A 17,500-nucleotide genomic window follows, 5' to 3' on the forward strand; every position below is an offset into this window, starting at 1 on the left:
TTATAACGTTTTGACTGGGCCATCGGCCGGTTCAAGCAATTTTTAGACCGATTTATTATAACAAATTCAGACAGAAAGTCCCCAATAGTTTTGTAAAAAGTCAAACAACTTGTTTGGCATCTGTTTTCTCAAGGTTCTTAGACAGGATAACCATTCATCAGAATCAGACTCATACCATGGCATCACTGTATTAGAAAGTTGGTCAACTGCAGGAAATTGAATTGAAGGAAGGCGTACGAGTGTGCAGAGGAAAGCAAACTCGCTGTGGTCAACATGTGCAAGAATGCAAACGTTTATAATACTGTGTGTTCAATATTGGCAGGATATTTCAACATCTCAATGATGTCGAATGTCTATCTTACCCTCTTGGTAATGAAGAGAGATGGCACTGGACTTCATGGTAATTCCTCTGATCTGTTCATCCTCTCTGCTATCCAGATACCTTAGCTGGAAGATTAGCACAAGCCAGAACAAGATGAGGAAACAGAAAGCTGATCAATTTAAGGTACACAGCAAAAATGTGATTCTTAACATTTTGGTGTTAAATGTTTCAGTGTTGATTTCAACCCCCAAAGTCTATTTTTAACACGGTCTGATTTTAATGGAGTCAGTGTTGGAGTTATTTTAAATTATTTATTTAGTGTTAAACCAATCATTGACAGTTAAAGTAAGCTCTGCCCACTTAATTAGAACTGCTCTGCTGCAAAGACTTCTGGGAGTGCTGTGTTAAAGTTAAATGTACATGTTCTATCTGTTCTTTTTTATTTAAAAATGTTACACTCATGTTCTATAGTTAAACAATCAAAGACCTTTTAAATTCATTGTTACATCAGAATTTTCGCGACCGAAAGTGGTAATGTGTCAGATGCGTTCCTGCCTCAGAACAACAGTATCTGTGCAGTGTTAAATACTGTACAGCAGGCTTCCCTAATCCTGGTCCTCGACGACCATAGTCTTGCAGGATTTAAATGTTGCTGTACTCCAACACATCTGATTCCTCATCAGCAAGCCCTGCAGAAGTCTGATACAGTTCCTGATCTTTAGAATCAGGTGCGTTGGAGGATAGAAACATCTAAATCCTGCAGTGCTCCAGTCCTTGAGGACCAGGACTGGGGAAGCCTACTGTACAAATCTGAATCAAACAGTTAGATTTTCACTGCAGAAGACAAATAATCTACACAGCAGTGTGTACTGTAAAATTAACTCTTACTAGAGTTATTTGTGGCTCCAGTGTAGGGCTGGGCGAGATATCGGTATAAAAATTATATTGATATATTTTAAATGGCATATGGAATTAGACTATTTTGATATACAGTAGTATACTGTTGTTCAAATTTGCGCTGTGATCCTTGCTCTGCTGCGCGTCTGACAGCTCCTGTCTGCACTGTCCTGTGTTCACCCACCCCTTCTCTTTCGTTTGTGTGTGTGTGTGTGTGTGTGTGTGTGTGTGTGTGTGTGTGTGTGTGTGTGTGTGTGTGTGTGTGTGTGTGTGTGTGTGTGTGTGTGTGTGTGTGTAGTGGTCTAAGGGATACTTTGCACTTGTCAACAAATGGCTGCGCAGAATGCGACGGAATAATTGCTTTCTAAAAGAAAAAAAGAAGAAAAAGAAGCAGTGGCTCAGTAAATTCGAGATGAGCAACAAAATCCCAATCTGTAGGGAGGAAGCGAGCAGGCCCAGCTAACGATAGTGAGCCGGCCCGACGAACGATGGCAAGGGAGTCAACGAGCACCCCAACAACGAGGAGCTAGTGTTAGGAGCGAGCATGAGTGGCTAGCTACCAGCTAGCAAGAACTCACTGAGCGAATAACAAATTATATGACAAATTCTAGCAAGGGGCGGAACGTGGAAGCACTACAAATTATTTTCACCGTCTAAAACAGTACCACAAACTTTGGTATGAAGTGTGTGAAGGTTCGCGCTGCAGGAGCCCCAGTCGTAAATTGCCCACAAGTTAGGGTTTGTCATATTTTCTTCTTTTGTAATGATCCTTATTTGCATCAGTGAATTTGTCAGAAAGGGGAACAAATTCTGTAATTTGATTTCTAGTTATCAAAAAAATAAAAACTTTATCACATGTCAACTCTCTGGCGGGGAAGGTGCCAAAGCTGGTGTGTGAGGCTGATAAGTTCCAACTAGACAGTGTCGGACTCGCCTTCAAACACCGCTTGGTACCAGTCCTCTCGAGAAGCATCAACTCTCTTCCACTTTGAAGTTGGCCACGGTGAGAGGCGCACAGCGGGTGTGGGCATACTTATTCCCCCCCAGCTTGGCACCTGTATGTTGGGGTTCACCCTGGTAGACCAGAGGGTAGCCTCCTTCCGCCTTCAGGTGCATATTATTATATATTACTATTATATATTAAAACTAGAAAAATTCCCGCGGAAATTTTGAATGGGCCTGCTAACTCGCGTGGAAACACGCAATAAAAATAACATTTAAACCATTGAAATCGCTCAAGAAATGTGCAAGTTAACCATAATCTACTAAAAGTATTACTGCCCCTTTAAGAAACATGCACATTCACGCACACACATTTGATTTTAACTAACATTTCAATGAGCTGAACAGTTTAAAATTTCAACCATTGAAATCGCTCAAGAAATGTGCAAGTTAACCATAATGTACAGTATGTTACTGCCCCTTTAAGAAACATGCACATTCACGCACACACATTTGATTTTAAGTAACATTTCAATGAGCTGAACAGTTTAAAATTCAAACCATTGAAATCGGTCAAGAAATGTGGAATCTACCATAATTAACAGTATCTCACTGCCCCTTTACAAAACATGCACATTCACGCACACACATTTGATTTTAAGTTGTGAGGAGACGTCACGCACCAACACTCCATTGATTTGTATAGGATTACGCTCACCTCAAACAAAAGCCTCTCGCGACTTAACGGTTGAAGATGCAGATTCCAGAAATGGCTCGTTAGAACGGCAAGGGTTTGGGGAACGCGAGCATGTTCTCAGTTTTTTAATCGGATGAAAAATGACCAAATGAGAGCAGGTTGAAAACTTATGATTGATCGAAAATGAAGAGGGAAAAAACGGCGAAATTAACATGGAGGAGATAGGCGCCAAAGTCCGACTTCTCCTCGCTTAAAGTGAAAATAAAGGTACTAATTGACACCTTAGCCAAATAAAACTTAGTTTTTCAGAAAGCAGAGGCTTGTGGCTACAAAATGTGTGAATTTGATGTCTAGTGAGCAAAGATTGTGGCCATGGTGACGAGTTGAAGTGAAACTTTTGGAAATAGATTTTTTTGGTTCCCGTCACTGAAGCCTTAATTGCATATCAGAGTGGCGATTACACTCACTGTCTTTGAACCCGCACAGGGGGAAGAGCTTTCATTCCTTAATATTTTTTTTGACACTGAGCTAAAGATGGGAAAAATTCCAACAAAATGAGCTAAAATTCATATCAATCGGTTAACGTATGCACGCGCAGCGTCTCTTTGAAAAAGGTGCTTGATGTGTGATTTTGTCTTTCCTTTTCCCATTCATTCCTATGGGACTTTTATTTGGGAGTTTTTTGGGAATAGCGTCGCCATGGTAACTGGGAATTCTTATAAAAATAATAGCGCAGCGAGTCAGATCGAGCCGCATCGTTTGATACCTCTTTTGTCCCGGTGCGATCTACGGTTCGGGCCCTATTTTTGCGGAAAAGTCGCTGGAAGATGATATAAAAACTAGAAACAAAAATTCCCGCGGAAATTTTGAATGGGCCTGCTAACTCTTTTCAATGAGCCGAACAGTTTAAACTTTCAACCATTGAAATCGGTCAAGAAATGTGGAAGTTAACCATAATCAAGATCAAATAAAGTATCTTACTGCCCCTTTAAGAAACATGCACATTCACGCACACACATTTGATTTTAAGTAACATTTCAATGAGCTGAACAGTTTAAAATTTAAACCATTGAAATCGGTCAAGAAATGTGGAATCTACCATAATCAACAGTATGTTACTGCCCCTTTAAGAAACATGCACATTCACGCACACACATTTGATTTTAAGTAACATTTCAATGAGCTGAACAGTTTAAAATTTCAACCATTGAAATCGGTCAAGAAATGTGGAATCTACCAGAATCAACAGTATCTCACTGCCCCTTTACAAAACATGCACATTCACGCACACACATTTGATTTTAAGTTGTGAGGAGACGTCACGCACCAACACTCCATTGATTTGTATAGGATTACGCTCACCTCAAACAAAAGCCTCTCGCGACTTAACGGTTGAAGATGCAGATTCCAGAAATGGCTCGTTAGAACGGCAAGGGTTTGGGGAACGCGAGCATGTTCTCAGTTTTTTAATCGGATGAAAAATGACCAAATGAGAGCAGGTTGAAAACTTATGATTGATCGAAAATGAAGAGGGAAAAAACGGCGAAATTAACATGGAGGAGATAGGCGCCAAAGTCCGACTTCTCCTCGCTTAAAGTGAAAATAAAGGTACTAAATGACACCTTAGCCAAATAAAACTTAGTTTTTCAGAAAGCAGAGGCTTGTGGCTACAAAATGTGCGAATTTGAGGTCTAGTGAGCAAAGATTGTGGCCATGGTGACGAGTTGAAGTGAAACTTTTGGAAATAAGATTTTTTGGTTCCCGTCACTGAAGCCTTAATTGCATATCAGAGTGGCGATTACACTCACTGTCTTTGAACCCGCACAGGGGGAAGAGCTTTCATTCCTTAATATTTTTTTTGACACTGAGCTAAAGATGGGAAAAATTCCAACAAAATGAGCTAAAATTCATATCAATCGGTTAACGTATGCACGCGCAGCGTCTCTTTGAAAAAGGTGCTTGATGTGTGATTTTGTCTTTCCTTTTCCCATTCATTCCTATGGGACTTTTATTTGGGAGTTTTTTGGGAATAGCGTCGCCATGGTAACTGGGAATTCTTATAAAAATAATAGCGCAGCGAGTCAGAGCGAGCCGCATCGTTTGATACCTCATTTGTCCCGGTGCGATCTACGGTTCGGGCCGCATTTTAGCGGAAAAGTCGTGGAATAATAAAAAATAATAATATACACTTTTCCTGGGTGGATAGTAATATGTGCCTGCTTGCTCCGCAAGCAGCAGCTTCGCTGCTGCTTGCTCCGCTTAGCAGGCCCATAATAAGAAAAATATTAAACCCTTTTTTCTAGGATAGTAATATGTGCCTGCTTGCTCCGCAAGCAGCAGCTTCGCTGCTGCTTGCTCCGCTTAGCAGGCCCATAATAATAATGCAAATAAAACAAGGCTGTCATATCAGATTATAAGCGGAAAAAAACTGGATCGAGACGGATCGGATGTGAATACACAATCCCAAAGCAAAAACTGTGAGCATTAAGTGCACAAAGTGCTTTGCGGTGGTTAAAGAGAAAATATTATAGGGATAATTCTGGCCGAAATTAATAATGCTTACCTTACAGAGAAGAAAGCAAAACAATGAAAAACATGGCTGGCTGCACGGAATGTTATTCAGAACAGGGAGAGACTGATGCTTTACAGAGAATACTAGAGAGAGCAACAGTGACTGGTCTTATTTGCAGAGACTGCACAGCCTGTGTGGAATTATCTCGCCGCTTCTCTATTGCCTTATACAACCGCGTAACTGATAGCTTGCAGTTTAAATTGTGCCTCGTAAATATGTCTCTTAGCTGATGCCATTTTCCGGAGTTTCTTAGCCAAACCGATGTTGTTTTGCACAACGCAAAGACTGGCAGTATTTTGTTATCCGTTCCTTCTTGGTCTTTGGTGATTTATTTTCTCTTGTTATTCACTTTCTCGTTCCATCTCCACAATCGAGTACATACAGCTGCAACTCTCTTCTGCCTTCTCCCCTCCGCCCGCTGCTGTACCTTAAATAAGCCAGCAACCAGCTAACAACAAGCGTGAACCAGTCCACCAATCACAAACGCACGTTGGCACAGCATAATTTGCCCCGAGGGTTGTCTTGAAGGAAAACGTCTCCGGAACTCGGTGCACACATAAGACAATTTTAAGACGTGTGCTGTATAGTCTTGAAAACACAGTAAATCTTCTAGAAAACTTCTTGGGCGGCAGCGAGTTTACCTGGGCGGCCCGCCCAAGTATTAACATGGTGTGGGAATGGCTGGTGAGGGTCTGCTGGGAACGTTCGGCAGAATCCACTGTCAGAAGAGTTTCAACAACTATCTCCGGCGAAATTTCTCCCTTGTTCCGGGGGAGGCGGGGGACATTGAGTCAGAGTGGACCATGTTCCGCGCCTACATTGTTGAGGCGGCATATAGGAGCTGTGGCCATAAGGTCATTGGTGCCTATGATAGCCAGTCAACGTTGTCTCGGTAAAGCTTGATTCGACGCTCTAGGCGGCTAATGTTTACCTTTTGCTTCTCCGTGTCATCAAAGAGCCCAAAGACCGCTTAAAATACAACTTTCTACTTTATTACGCAGTGAAACTTCTTGACATCAAAAAGAAAAGGGTACAAAATCCATAAAACACGGGCGCAAGCGTACGGTACACAAGAATTCCGCCAAAGCGGTTAAAAACCTGTATGCCCTTCTGAGCCAACACCTGTCAGCTTCCTGTTTCCTCCTGCTAATATAGTTTTTTTTTTTTTTTCAAAAAGAGCTCAGTATTGTTCATTCGGTAATGTCATCATCATTGCTCTTTTTTTTTTTTGTATGTGGGTGTGTATGTGTATGTGTACGTGTATGTGCGTGTGTACGTGCGTGCGAGTGTGTGTGTATTCGTTAGCTCACAAAAAAACTATTAGAAAAAATCCCATACCGTCCACCAACTCCAGAAACATAATGCTAATATAGTTTTGGTGACAGCACCTCTTAGCGGACAACATGGGTAACACAATCAAGCAATCACATCAACTCATTGACATATTTGGCTCCTATAGTGCTTGTCGTGGTGGCAATCCTCGAACCCGCTGGTGTACACCAGCAGTAAGGGATGGCATCAAGCTGAAGGAGGAGTCCTATCGGGCCTTTTTGGCCTGTGGGACTCCGGAAGCAGCTGACAGGCACAGGCTGGCCAAGCGGAATGCAGCTTCGGCGGTCACTGAGGCAAAAACTGGCATAGGAGGAGGTCGGTCAGGCCAAGGAAAACGACTTCCGGTCAGCTTCGGGGAAATTCTGGTTCACCATATGACGTCTCAGGAGGGAAGCAGTGCACCATTAACACTGTGTATAGTGGAGATGCTGCGCTGTTGACCTCGACTCGGGATGTCGTGAGTCGGTGGATAGGGCTACCAAGATTAGTCGACTAGTCACGACGACGTTGATGATCAAACCCATCGACAATATTAAAAGTCGACGAGTCGTTTATGTATTTATTTATTTGCAGCTCTGTTTTTCTATTGAAAACCGCCTCGTCTCACAATTCTCCGGCTGGCTGGATGCCATGTCTGTGATGCACATGCGCAGTAGTGGTCATCCGGGTCATCCGCGATGGAAACAAAAGCATTATGGGGAATAGAGTGTCATGGCTAACCCGGGTTAGCAACAAGAACCTGAAACTTCAGGCGCATTTCACCCAAAAATACTTAAAACGAGTTAAACCTCCCTTTCATGTAACCACAACATTGTTTTGGTTCAATTTTAAAATAAACTAAAGATTTACAGAAAGTGCAATGTACTATAATCTTAATTGTCTTCATTATTAATTTGTACATACTTATAAAGAATTGAAAATGTAAACTAATGATGGTTTTAAAAAGAGCAGCTGCTTGTTGGTGCAATATGCTGCTATTTACATATTGCTGTCCTGTGGAAAACAGGGCCATTTTTGTCATTTTTGACATATTTACGTTTATGAGATGAAACTGAATGCAAACATCCCTTCCATCCATCCATTTTCTTAACCGCTTACTCCTTACAAGGGTTGCGGGGGTGCCGGAGCCTATCCCAGATGGCTTTTGGCAGCAGGCAGGGTACACCCTGAACTGGTTGCCAGCCAATTGTAGCAGACATCCCAAACACGTTAAAAAAAATAGGACTTGGAGTGTTTTTCACAGAATAGCGATATGTTCAGATTAGTCAACTAATCACGACTACTGTTGGTGATTAGTCGGCTAGCAAAATAATCATTTGTTGCAGCCCTATCGGTGGAGAGAATATTTCGAAGACCTCTTCAATTCCACTGACGCCTTCCATTGAGGTCTGGGGACTCTCCTATCTATGGGGTCGAAGTCACTGAGGTGGTTGGAAAGCTCCTTGGTGGCAAGGCGCCGCGGGTGGATGAGATCCGCCCGGAGTTCCTAAAGGCTCTGGATTTTGCGGGGTTGTCGTGGTCTACAACATTGCGTGGACATCGGGGACAGCGCCTTTGGATTGGCAGACCGGGGTGGTGGTCCCCCCCCTTTTTAAGAAGGGGGACCAAAGGGTGTGTTCCAACTATAGAGGGATTACATTCCACAGCCTCCCTGGTAAGGTATTTTCAGAGATGCTGGAGAGGAGAGTGAATGACAAACTAGCCTATGTTCACATCATTGAAAAAGAGGCAAAGAAAGATAACAAACCCACAGTTGTCGGACTACCGATACTTTAAAAGCAGACAGCTGTGCACTCACTGCTAGCAGCTAGCGACTAGCCGCTAACACCGGAGACCAATCACACAATGACGGCCTAATAAACTAAATCTTTCTTAGCGCCCTAAATTATCAATTGATATGATTTCGGGATGCCGACGTGTTGATGCTGGCATGTAATGACAATGAAAAATTACAATAAGGCAAGCCAAAATGTGTAGAAGGCAAATCAAGATTGCCGTCAATGCCGGTATTAAGTCCGATTCATTTCAAGTGAGGGTTGCACTCTGCCAAGGCTGCCCTTTGTCACAGATTCTGTTCATAATTTTTATGGACAGAATTTCTAGGCATAGCCGAGGTGTTGAGTGGGTCTGGTTTAATGGCCTCAACATTGCATATCTGCTTTTTGCGGATGATGTGGTGGTGTTGGCTTCTTCAAGCTGTGATCTCCAACTATCACTGGAGCGATTCGTAGCAGAGTGTGAAGCGGTTGAGATGAAAATCAGCACCTCTAAATCTGAGACCATGGTCCTCAGTCGGAAAATGATGGAGTGCCCTCTCCGGGTCGAGGAGGAGAACCTGTCCCACAAAGACGAGTTCAAGTATCTTGGGGTCTTTATCACGAGTGAGGGCAGGTTGGAGTGGGAGATTGTTGGTGTTGCATCTGTATCGGCCCGTTGTGGTGAAGGAGTCGAAAGGCGAAGCTCTCGATTAACCGGTCGGTCTACGTTCCTACCCTCACCTATGGTCACGAGCTATGGGTCATGACCGAAAAAACAAGATCCCAAATACAAGCGGCCAAAATTTGTTTTTTCCACAGGGTGTTTGGGCTCTTCTGTCCATAAAGATTATGTACAGAATCAGTGACAAAGGGAAACCTTGACGGAGTCCAACCCTCACTGGGAACAAATCTAACATACTGCCAGCAATGCGGACCAAACTCTGGCACTGGGCATAAAAGGGACTGAAGAGTTCGTATTAGGGGGTTCGGTACCCCGTATTTCCGAAGCCCCCCACAAAGTTACTCAAGTTTAAGTTACTTTTAAGTTATTTTTTTTAATTCATGGGTAAATTGATTTAATTATTACCACGACCTTGCCGTGGCGGAGGGGTAGCTATGTTGTCTGGGGCTATATGCCCCTGGCATGGTCACCCATGGCAAAGCACAGCTCACAGACCCCTTATGATGGATAAAATTATTGGACCTCAATTACCCTCTCCCAGATGCGGGACGCAAGAGTCCCCCTCTCGAGCCAGGCCTGGTGGCCGGGCCTGCGCACATGGGGCCCAGCCGGGCACAGCTCAAAAATGCAATGCGTGTCCCCTTAACCAGGGGTTCATCAACTGTGGGAGGGGCCAAACTGGTCGGGTGCATAGAGAGCTGGGCGGCGGCCTGTAGTGGTGACCTTAGCATACCAGCTTGCACCGGTGTTCACCTACATATTTAATGCCTCACTGGAGCTGTGTCACGTTCAAGGCATCAACCATTATACCTGTTCCCAAGAAGGCCAAGGTCGCAAGCCTTAATGACTATAGACATGTCGCCTTAACCTCTGTAATCATGAAGGTTCTGGAGCGCCTTGTCCTGGCCCACCTGAAATTCCTCACAGATCTTGTACTGGATCTGCTGCATTTTGCCTACAGGGCCAATAGATCTACGGAGGACGCCGTGAACATGGCCCTGCATTATACGTTGGAACATATGGAACTATGTTGGGAGTTTGTTTGTTGATTACAGTAGTGTCTTCAACACTATCCTCCCACCCATTCTAGAGCACCAATTGTCCCTGTTGCAGGTGCCGGAGTCCACCTGTAGGTGGATTACAGACTTCCTGTCCAACAGAACTCAGTAGGTTAAGCTGGGTAAGAGCATTTCCGGCTCCAGATCCGGCTCCCCGCAGGGCTGTGTCCTGTCACCGCTACTCTTCTCGCTGTATACCAACATCTGTGTTTCTCTCCATCCATCGGTCAAACTGCTTGAGTTTGCTGACGACACAACCCTGTTGGGCCTCATCTCCAAAGAGGACGAGACAGCCTACAGGAGGGAGATCTGCGGAGCTGGTTCAGCTACAATAACCTGGAGCTCAATGCACTTAAGACCGGGGAGATGTTGATTGACTTTCGGAGGAATGCAGCCTCTTTTCCTCCCATCATGCTGGGGGGCATCCAGGTATCCCGTGTGGAGTCATGTCGCTTCCTGGCCACAATCATCTCCTGGGACATAAAGTGGGAGCACAACACCACAGCCCTCCTGAAAAAGGCTCAACAGAGGCTGTATTTTCTGTGTATTCTACTTGGTCTAATATTGAGCCATATTAAAAAGACTTGTTATCCCCTCAGGAGGCAGTTCTGACACGAAAGCGAGTGGCCTCATACTTCCTACTTCATTTCCTCTGCGGGGGGTCACATGACTACAGGGAATGCACAAAAAGTGTTTCCATTACACTTTTGCGAAATACTTAGATTCCGACACGTCTCAAAAACCACCTCATGAGAGCGTTAAAAAGTTTTTGCGATATTTGAGAATTTTTCAAAAATTGTGTCTTTCCATTACCAGCTTGCTTTTGTGCAACTTGCCTTTTGTGCAAAACTGAGGGTAATGGAAACACACCTTGTGAGACTGCAGTTAGAAGGCAGAAAAAAATACCAAGAGGAAGGCTAAAGAAGAGATGGAAAGATAATGTACATCAGGATCTGCTCCATTTAAAAGTGAAGGAAGAGGATGCACAAAAAATAAGTTTTGGGAAATTAATCAACACAATTGTTAATTGTGTTTTCATGAAGGACTACAGTAATAAGAATATTTACATTTCTTTAACTCTTTGACCGCCAAAAACGTTTAATAACGTTTAGTAAAATCCAAATGAGTGCCGCCAAAAACGTTAAAATACGTTAACTATGTTTTTTAATGCAAACGGATGTAGGAAAGCCTTGGCCAGCTGTGCTCAAAGTATCAAGCAGATCGAGTTAGTATAATGACTATTTATGGGCACTAGATGGCAGTGATGACTCTCTTTGGACAAGATCGGGTAGGAGTCAGTAGTAGAAGACATGAAGTGGAGATAGAGTGTTGATGGGAGAATGGCTGAGGAAGCGAAAATGGCGACAGGTTGCAAGCAGCTCGCGCTTGAGCATTTTTTTCAAACACGAAAAGCATCGACCAGTGCTACAGAGCACATTGATGATGATGATGGTGACTCCGAGGTTGATGCCGAAGTTGAAGCGTTGACGTGGCGGCTTCGACCACGTCGTAAAGCCTCATCGGCTAGCGATGCTAACGCCGGAAAACATGGTGCACAACCGAGCACTTCTGCACAGGCGGACGGTCAATTGAAGAGTACCCTGGGTCCAATGCATATTCATCGGAGGAGTGGGTACAGTCTGATCACGGAGAAGACACTGGTTCTAGACTACAATGCCACCATGAATGGAGTGGATAAGATGGATCAGAACATCTCTTACCACCCATTCACGCGGAAAACATTGAAATGGCACAAAAAATGTGTTACCTATCTATTTCAAATATGCATGTTCAATGCCAATCCTGCACAAAACAAAAAATCCTGGGAAGTGCAAACACTTTTTGGAGTTTATCAGGCTAGGTGGTGAGAGGGTGGCTGTTACCACAAGACAAGGAGGAGGAGGAAGTTGTTGCAGGTATAGGAACTGAAGGGCATGAGGAAGCCAGACGTAACACCAGGTCACCGTATCATGATCCTGAGAGTAGACTTGATGGCAACATGGCCGAACACACAATGCAGTATATACCTGCTACTCCCCGGAAAAAAGGCCTACAAGAAAGTGTAGGGTGTGCACGCGAAGGGGCAATCACAGTGAAACTAATCTGTGGTGCAAATCCTGCTGCGTCTCCTTGCACGCAGGGGAGTGTTACACAATATACCACACAGAAAGAAAAATGGTGTAGTTGAAACATCCACACAATTGTAAATAGTACCACAGTTGCACACATTTGTAAAAAAGTTTGCCAAATTGTTTTGTCAAATTGTTACACTGTTGAATGTAAATAAACGTATTTTGCTATCAAAAAACACTTTTTCATTGTTGGTAATAGTGTTTTATAGAAGTAAAGCACTGTTTAGGTGTTTGTGGCATCATTCATGGGGAAAAAAAAGTGTCAAATTCACTAGAGTGCATGAAATAATATCGTTTCACAAAAAGCTTGATTTCTACGTATTTTGGTCCAAAACAGAGCATTTGGGTGAAACTAACCCATTTTCTCTTGTTGATTACTGAAAAACTGAATGAGGTAGAAACAAACTTTTTTCTAATGAAAGATGAGAGTCAAATCTTTCATTTGGTAGTATCTGTGTTTCCATAGTCCAAACACAAAATTTTCCGTGGACCTTGAAAGATTAGTCAAAATGCTCTAAATCAGCTGGCACCCACATGTTCTCTTTTCTGAAAATGGTTGGCAGTCAAACAATTAAAGACTGAACTCTAAGGATTTTTACTATTTTAAGTTAAACATTGGCACATAATTTTTTGGTTAACAAGGGATTGGGATATGTTATATCTTATACTGGACGTATGCAAAAAAAAAAAACTTACCTTCCCTGCCTGGCGACTTGATATGATACCATTGCTTGCGACTAAGCAATCCGCAAGAGTAGTTTTACCTAAACAAACAAATATAGATAATGCATTTAAACATTTTAGTAAGACAATAATCTTAAAGCTGCTTTACAATAGCCTTTTTATTTCACCATTTATGACTTAAATGTCTTCTAATAAGTAGATTAACACTTCACATTGGGTACTCTTACAAGCATGTACATGAGCCAAAACCAAACAGAGGAATGTTGAAATCTTCTCAAAGAACACCTTGCCAGTTGTGTCCTTTTAACGGCAGTAAGCCCAGCAGTTCCTCCCGGAAGCATAGTATCAGTTCTGTCTGTGGACTCATCTATTGCTATATCAACAGCAATTCACTTGCAAACACGTTTGTCGGTAGAATTTCAACCCTACGAATGTTTGAGCGTAAAATTTTCAATGTCAATTTTACATTTAGAAGTTGGAAGGGACATGTTTTTTTCCCCAGTTATCTCGGCGCTACTCCGTTAGCACCGCTAGCCACGCTTCAAAACAACGCTCTGCAATGTGGGTAAACTGTTGCTAGGCGAGGTGTGTTGCATTCATTGTGTGAAACACTGTAAGAATTTCTGATAACTTCTGAATGGAGATGCCCTCTGCATCTTTTGAATGCAATTCAATTAAAGTGAGCTGGACCAGAGACTCGGCCATTCAGGGGGGTTGGTTCAAGGCCACATGTGGCTCGCGGGCCACTAATCGAATAGCCCTGAACTAAGGTGTTAATCTGCTGATAAGCGAAGTGTGCCTTACGTTTGTGCATGCGTGAAAATCAAGTAAAAAAAAAAAAGCTTGGCTAGCCGTCATTTGAATGGTGGACAGAGTGCTGAAAGTGTTTGCGTGTTTGTTTAAACCTTAAAGCTTGCAAGCTTTGTTTAAACGGCTAGAAGCCTTAAGTGACAAAACAACATGTTCTCTTTGTGCCATTTTTAACTGTCCTAATGGAATTTATAGGCAAAAAAAAAACATTGCAAAGTGCCAAGAACGGAAGTGTATCCTGGTAAACCTCCGTTCATTCTTCCGATTTTCCAGACAGAAAAGAAAGATTTAGTGCTGTCACTAACAACTTTTTTTTTTTTTTATTGAGTCGCCTATTGATTATTTCATTGATTAACCGACCCCCAATTTTTTTTTTAACAAAGTTTTTTCCAAAAACTTTTTTTTAAAGTCCACTACACTACGTAAGTTGAATTTAGTGGATATAAATACTCATTGTTCCTTATCTTCTGCACACATATTCACATATTACACAAACACCAACAAAATTAGCCTATGCTAAACGATTAACAATCGCGATTAGCATTAGCCCTGAATAAACTCGAATTACTTACTTATTGTACTTTTCCTGAAAATCACTTCAGAGTCCAACATATGAAAAATCGAATTTGATCAAAATATTAAATGATAAATGGAGTATCATATGTTTACTAAGCGTGTCGTATTCGCTTATCTCGTTTAAACATATTGAGTTGTCGAAGCCTACAATGGCCATTGATGCAGCATACTAACGGTACCGCACAGAAAGGTTTTGAGGGTGGAACTAGGACACTCCTTGTGGGATAAATCCGACTTCAAACATAGCATAAGACCGCCATTTTGACTTGTGACATCATTTCGGAATTGTCAATAAATGAAGCATTTGCATTGCGTTTGTCTCCCCAATCCTATAGAAACATATATTGGGAAAGTCTGTTTGACACATTACACGAATAGTAATTAGGGTTGGGTTTAAAAAATAATAATTTATATTGAATCAATTTTCCTTTTCCAGCATGATATTGATTCATAAAACATGCAACAATTATTTTAATATCTCTTTTTTCACATAAATTAACAAGAAAAAATTGAATTGTATAGGCTGATTTTTTTTTGTATTTTACCGTTTTCTTTAAATTTACTATTCACATTAATTTTAAAGTAATTTCTTACATTTATGAAAGACCTGACTTATTGCACTTTATGACAATTCAGAATCTTTTTAATTTATATTTACAATTATTGAATTAGAATTATGTAAACATTTTCATCTCATCCATGCCGATTGATGTCAATGTTTGTGTAACACTTAAGTGATTTTTTCATTAATAAATAAATAATTTAACCAGTAACTGCCTCTGCAAAGTTTAGTTTGGAAATTCATGTTTGTGGTTTTTTTTTTTAATCATGTCCTTGATATTTAATAAGAATTGATATTCCATAATTTATCAATATCGGATTGAACTGAAGTGAATCGAATCGGGAAAAATCAAAATTTAATCGAACTGTACTCTTGTGAATCGAAATCTAATCGATTTGAATCAAGACCCAGCCCTAAAAAAAAATAGGAATATTATTTTAAAGAGCCTCTTTATCCAGTCCTCATGTGATTTCTTTTTTTAACTATTTTGTAAATGATATTGACTGGAAAAAAAGTATGGACAATGCCGAACAAATTGTTTGTAAAAAATAAGGTAAAAGAAGTCTCATATAAAATTATTCACAAATGTGACAAAATTCAAAAGGGACATTGATGTGAACTGTTCTTCCTGTGGAAGTCATCCTGAGAACGTCCAGCACCTATTTTGGATATGCTTACATTCTATAACTTTTTGGAAGCACTTCCGTGGATTTATTACTTCACAACTACAGTGACTTTGTCTTAAAATGGGAGAATGTTTTGATTTTGTTATTATAGAAAGCAAACAAAAGATGTATTTTTTATTATGAACTTGTTGATAATTTTAGCTAAATTCTATCTCCACAAATGCAAATACAGAAACCAGAAAACAAACTTTTAACACTTTTATAATGATAATATATCTTTATAAAATTGATTAGTAGCTTATTGAACAAAAAAGCCTTTAAAAACGATCAGCATTTGTACTACTTTTTGAATGTATGTGACCAATGTATATACACCCCCTGCCATGTGTGTGTTTGATGTTGTATACAAGGTTCTTTGTGTACTTGTACTTATGAATATGGTTAATAAAAAACGCATTTGAATTGCATTGCATTGGGGAAGTATCAGAAATGCCCAGATGTTCAGAATTGTCAATACTCAGTTTGTACATAAGCCTGTATCAATTTTACTGTCACGCTCTTAAGTAAAATACGTGGAAAGACGAAGTCCTAAACTCACCGTGGTCAACATGTGCCAAGATACAGAGGTTTCTAATATTGGCCGGATTTTTCTGTAGTTTAATGATCCTATCCAGACTGGTATGCCACATTGCGAACCCTGAAATAAAACAGATGCACATACAATATTAGACTGACGATGATACAATCATAATGCGTCATAGCGTCAGACCTGGCAATGCAATTGTTATTTGGGTGGCTGAAAATATAATTGTTTTCTCAGCAGCACAGTGTAATGTAAATACAAAACAAACCTGAGATATTACTGTGAACAGCAGGCGTTGGAAAATATATCAGACAGTCACAAGCCTAAATTACGACACGACATCTGATAATTCCACATAATAGTTCATGGCACGTGTTGACGTACGATAAATTGATATAGCTGTAGATAGAATATGACCACACTATTCTCATTCACGTGCATCCCCACCTCATGCAGTTGTTCCGGGCGGAAGAAGTCCCGAATGACGTTGTTCTTCATCTTTTTCTACTGTCACATTTTTGGCAGTGTAAAACGCTACATGACGTATGACTGCCCTCTTAGTTACTATGCTTGAACTACAACTATTGACAGTTCCAAGCTGACGTCCACTGATCTGTATACTGTATATTACTGGATAGCCGATAGGCCAAGATTTTTGAAGCCATGAGGCCGCCATATTACTCCTTTACAGTATCGAAATTGGAAAAAAAAATATTTGAGACAGTACTTAGTAGAAGCAACAGCATGATTGATGGTGTTTTAAATTTGTTAAACATAAACATGAAATACTTCAGACATTTTACAATTTGCCTTAAATACACGTATAAATTATATGCTTAATGATGTTTAACGTAGGAAACGTATATTTAAAGAATTATAACTGTAATTCGGCTATATGATACATAAATGTAAATTTGGAAATCACACACCACTTTTTTTCTGTATTTTATAAGGACTTCTGAGTTGTGGTTGCAATCAATCAATGCCTGCCAGAATAAAAGGGCTAGGGCTATGAATGCTTGTGTGAGATATAAGTTATATGGCTAAAAAGAGACATTGTATTGCCATTCATTATTTTTGCTTTTGTGTGTGGGGGGGTGCATGTGCGTGTGCGTGTGCGTGTGTGTTGTAAAGCCCTGGCATTTTGTTTTTGTTTGATTGTTCTATTTCTCACTGTTTTGATCGCTTTGATTATGTTTGATGTTAGTGTGCACTCGTTTGTTCAATAAAGCATTTAAAAAAAAAGTTGTTGTTTGCGGAAGTTAAAA

At 41.0% G+C, this 17,500-nt stretch overlaps 2 protein-coding genes across 7 annotated transcripts in view; one reads left to right on the forward strand and one right to left on the reverse strand.

The window, feature by feature from the left end:
• efl1 (elongation factor like GTPase 1) overlaps positions 1-16,773 on the reverse strand; it is a 125,080-nt gene extending 108,307 nt beyond the window's left edge. For 4 of the 5 annotated variants that reach the window (XM_086071049.1, XM_086071052.1, XM_086071050.1 and 1 more), the window contains exons 1-4: positions 16,501-16,687; positions 16,248-16,346; positions 13,088-13,155; positions 363-447 (exon numbers count right to left, since the gene is read on the reverse strand). In XM_086071049.1, the coding sequence (XP_085927175.1) occupies positions 363-447; positions 13,088-13,155; positions 16,248-16,338 (244 nt within the window). In that variant the 5' untranslated portion in view covers positions 16,339-16,346; positions 16,501-16,687. Of the gene's footprint in view, positions 1-362; positions 448-13,087; positions 13,156-16,247; positions 16,347-16,500 lie in introns of all 5 variants that reach the window. The other variant, XM_086071051.1, reaches the window with a different exon arrangement.
• A 716-nt stretch (positions 16,774-17,489) lies between these two features.
• spg21 (SPG21 abhydrolase domain containing, maspardin) overlaps positions 17,490-17,500 on the forward strand; it is a 61,013-nt gene continuing 61,002 nt past the window's right edge. For both annotated transcript variants that reach the window (XM_086070739.1, XM_086070740.1), the window contains exon 1: positions 17,490-17,500. This exon is cut by the window's right edge and continues 90 nt beyond it. The gene's annotated coding sequence lies outside the window, so the exon portion shown is untranslated.

This window comes from Leptonotus elevatus, chromosome 3, assembly GCF_054856555.1.
Source record: "Leptonotus elevatus isolate MCC_2025b chromosome 3, RoL_Lele_1.0, whole genome shotgun sequence".
NCBI lineage: Eukaryota > Metazoa > Chordata > Actinopteri > Syngnathiformes > Syngnathidae > Leptonotus > Leptonotus elevatus.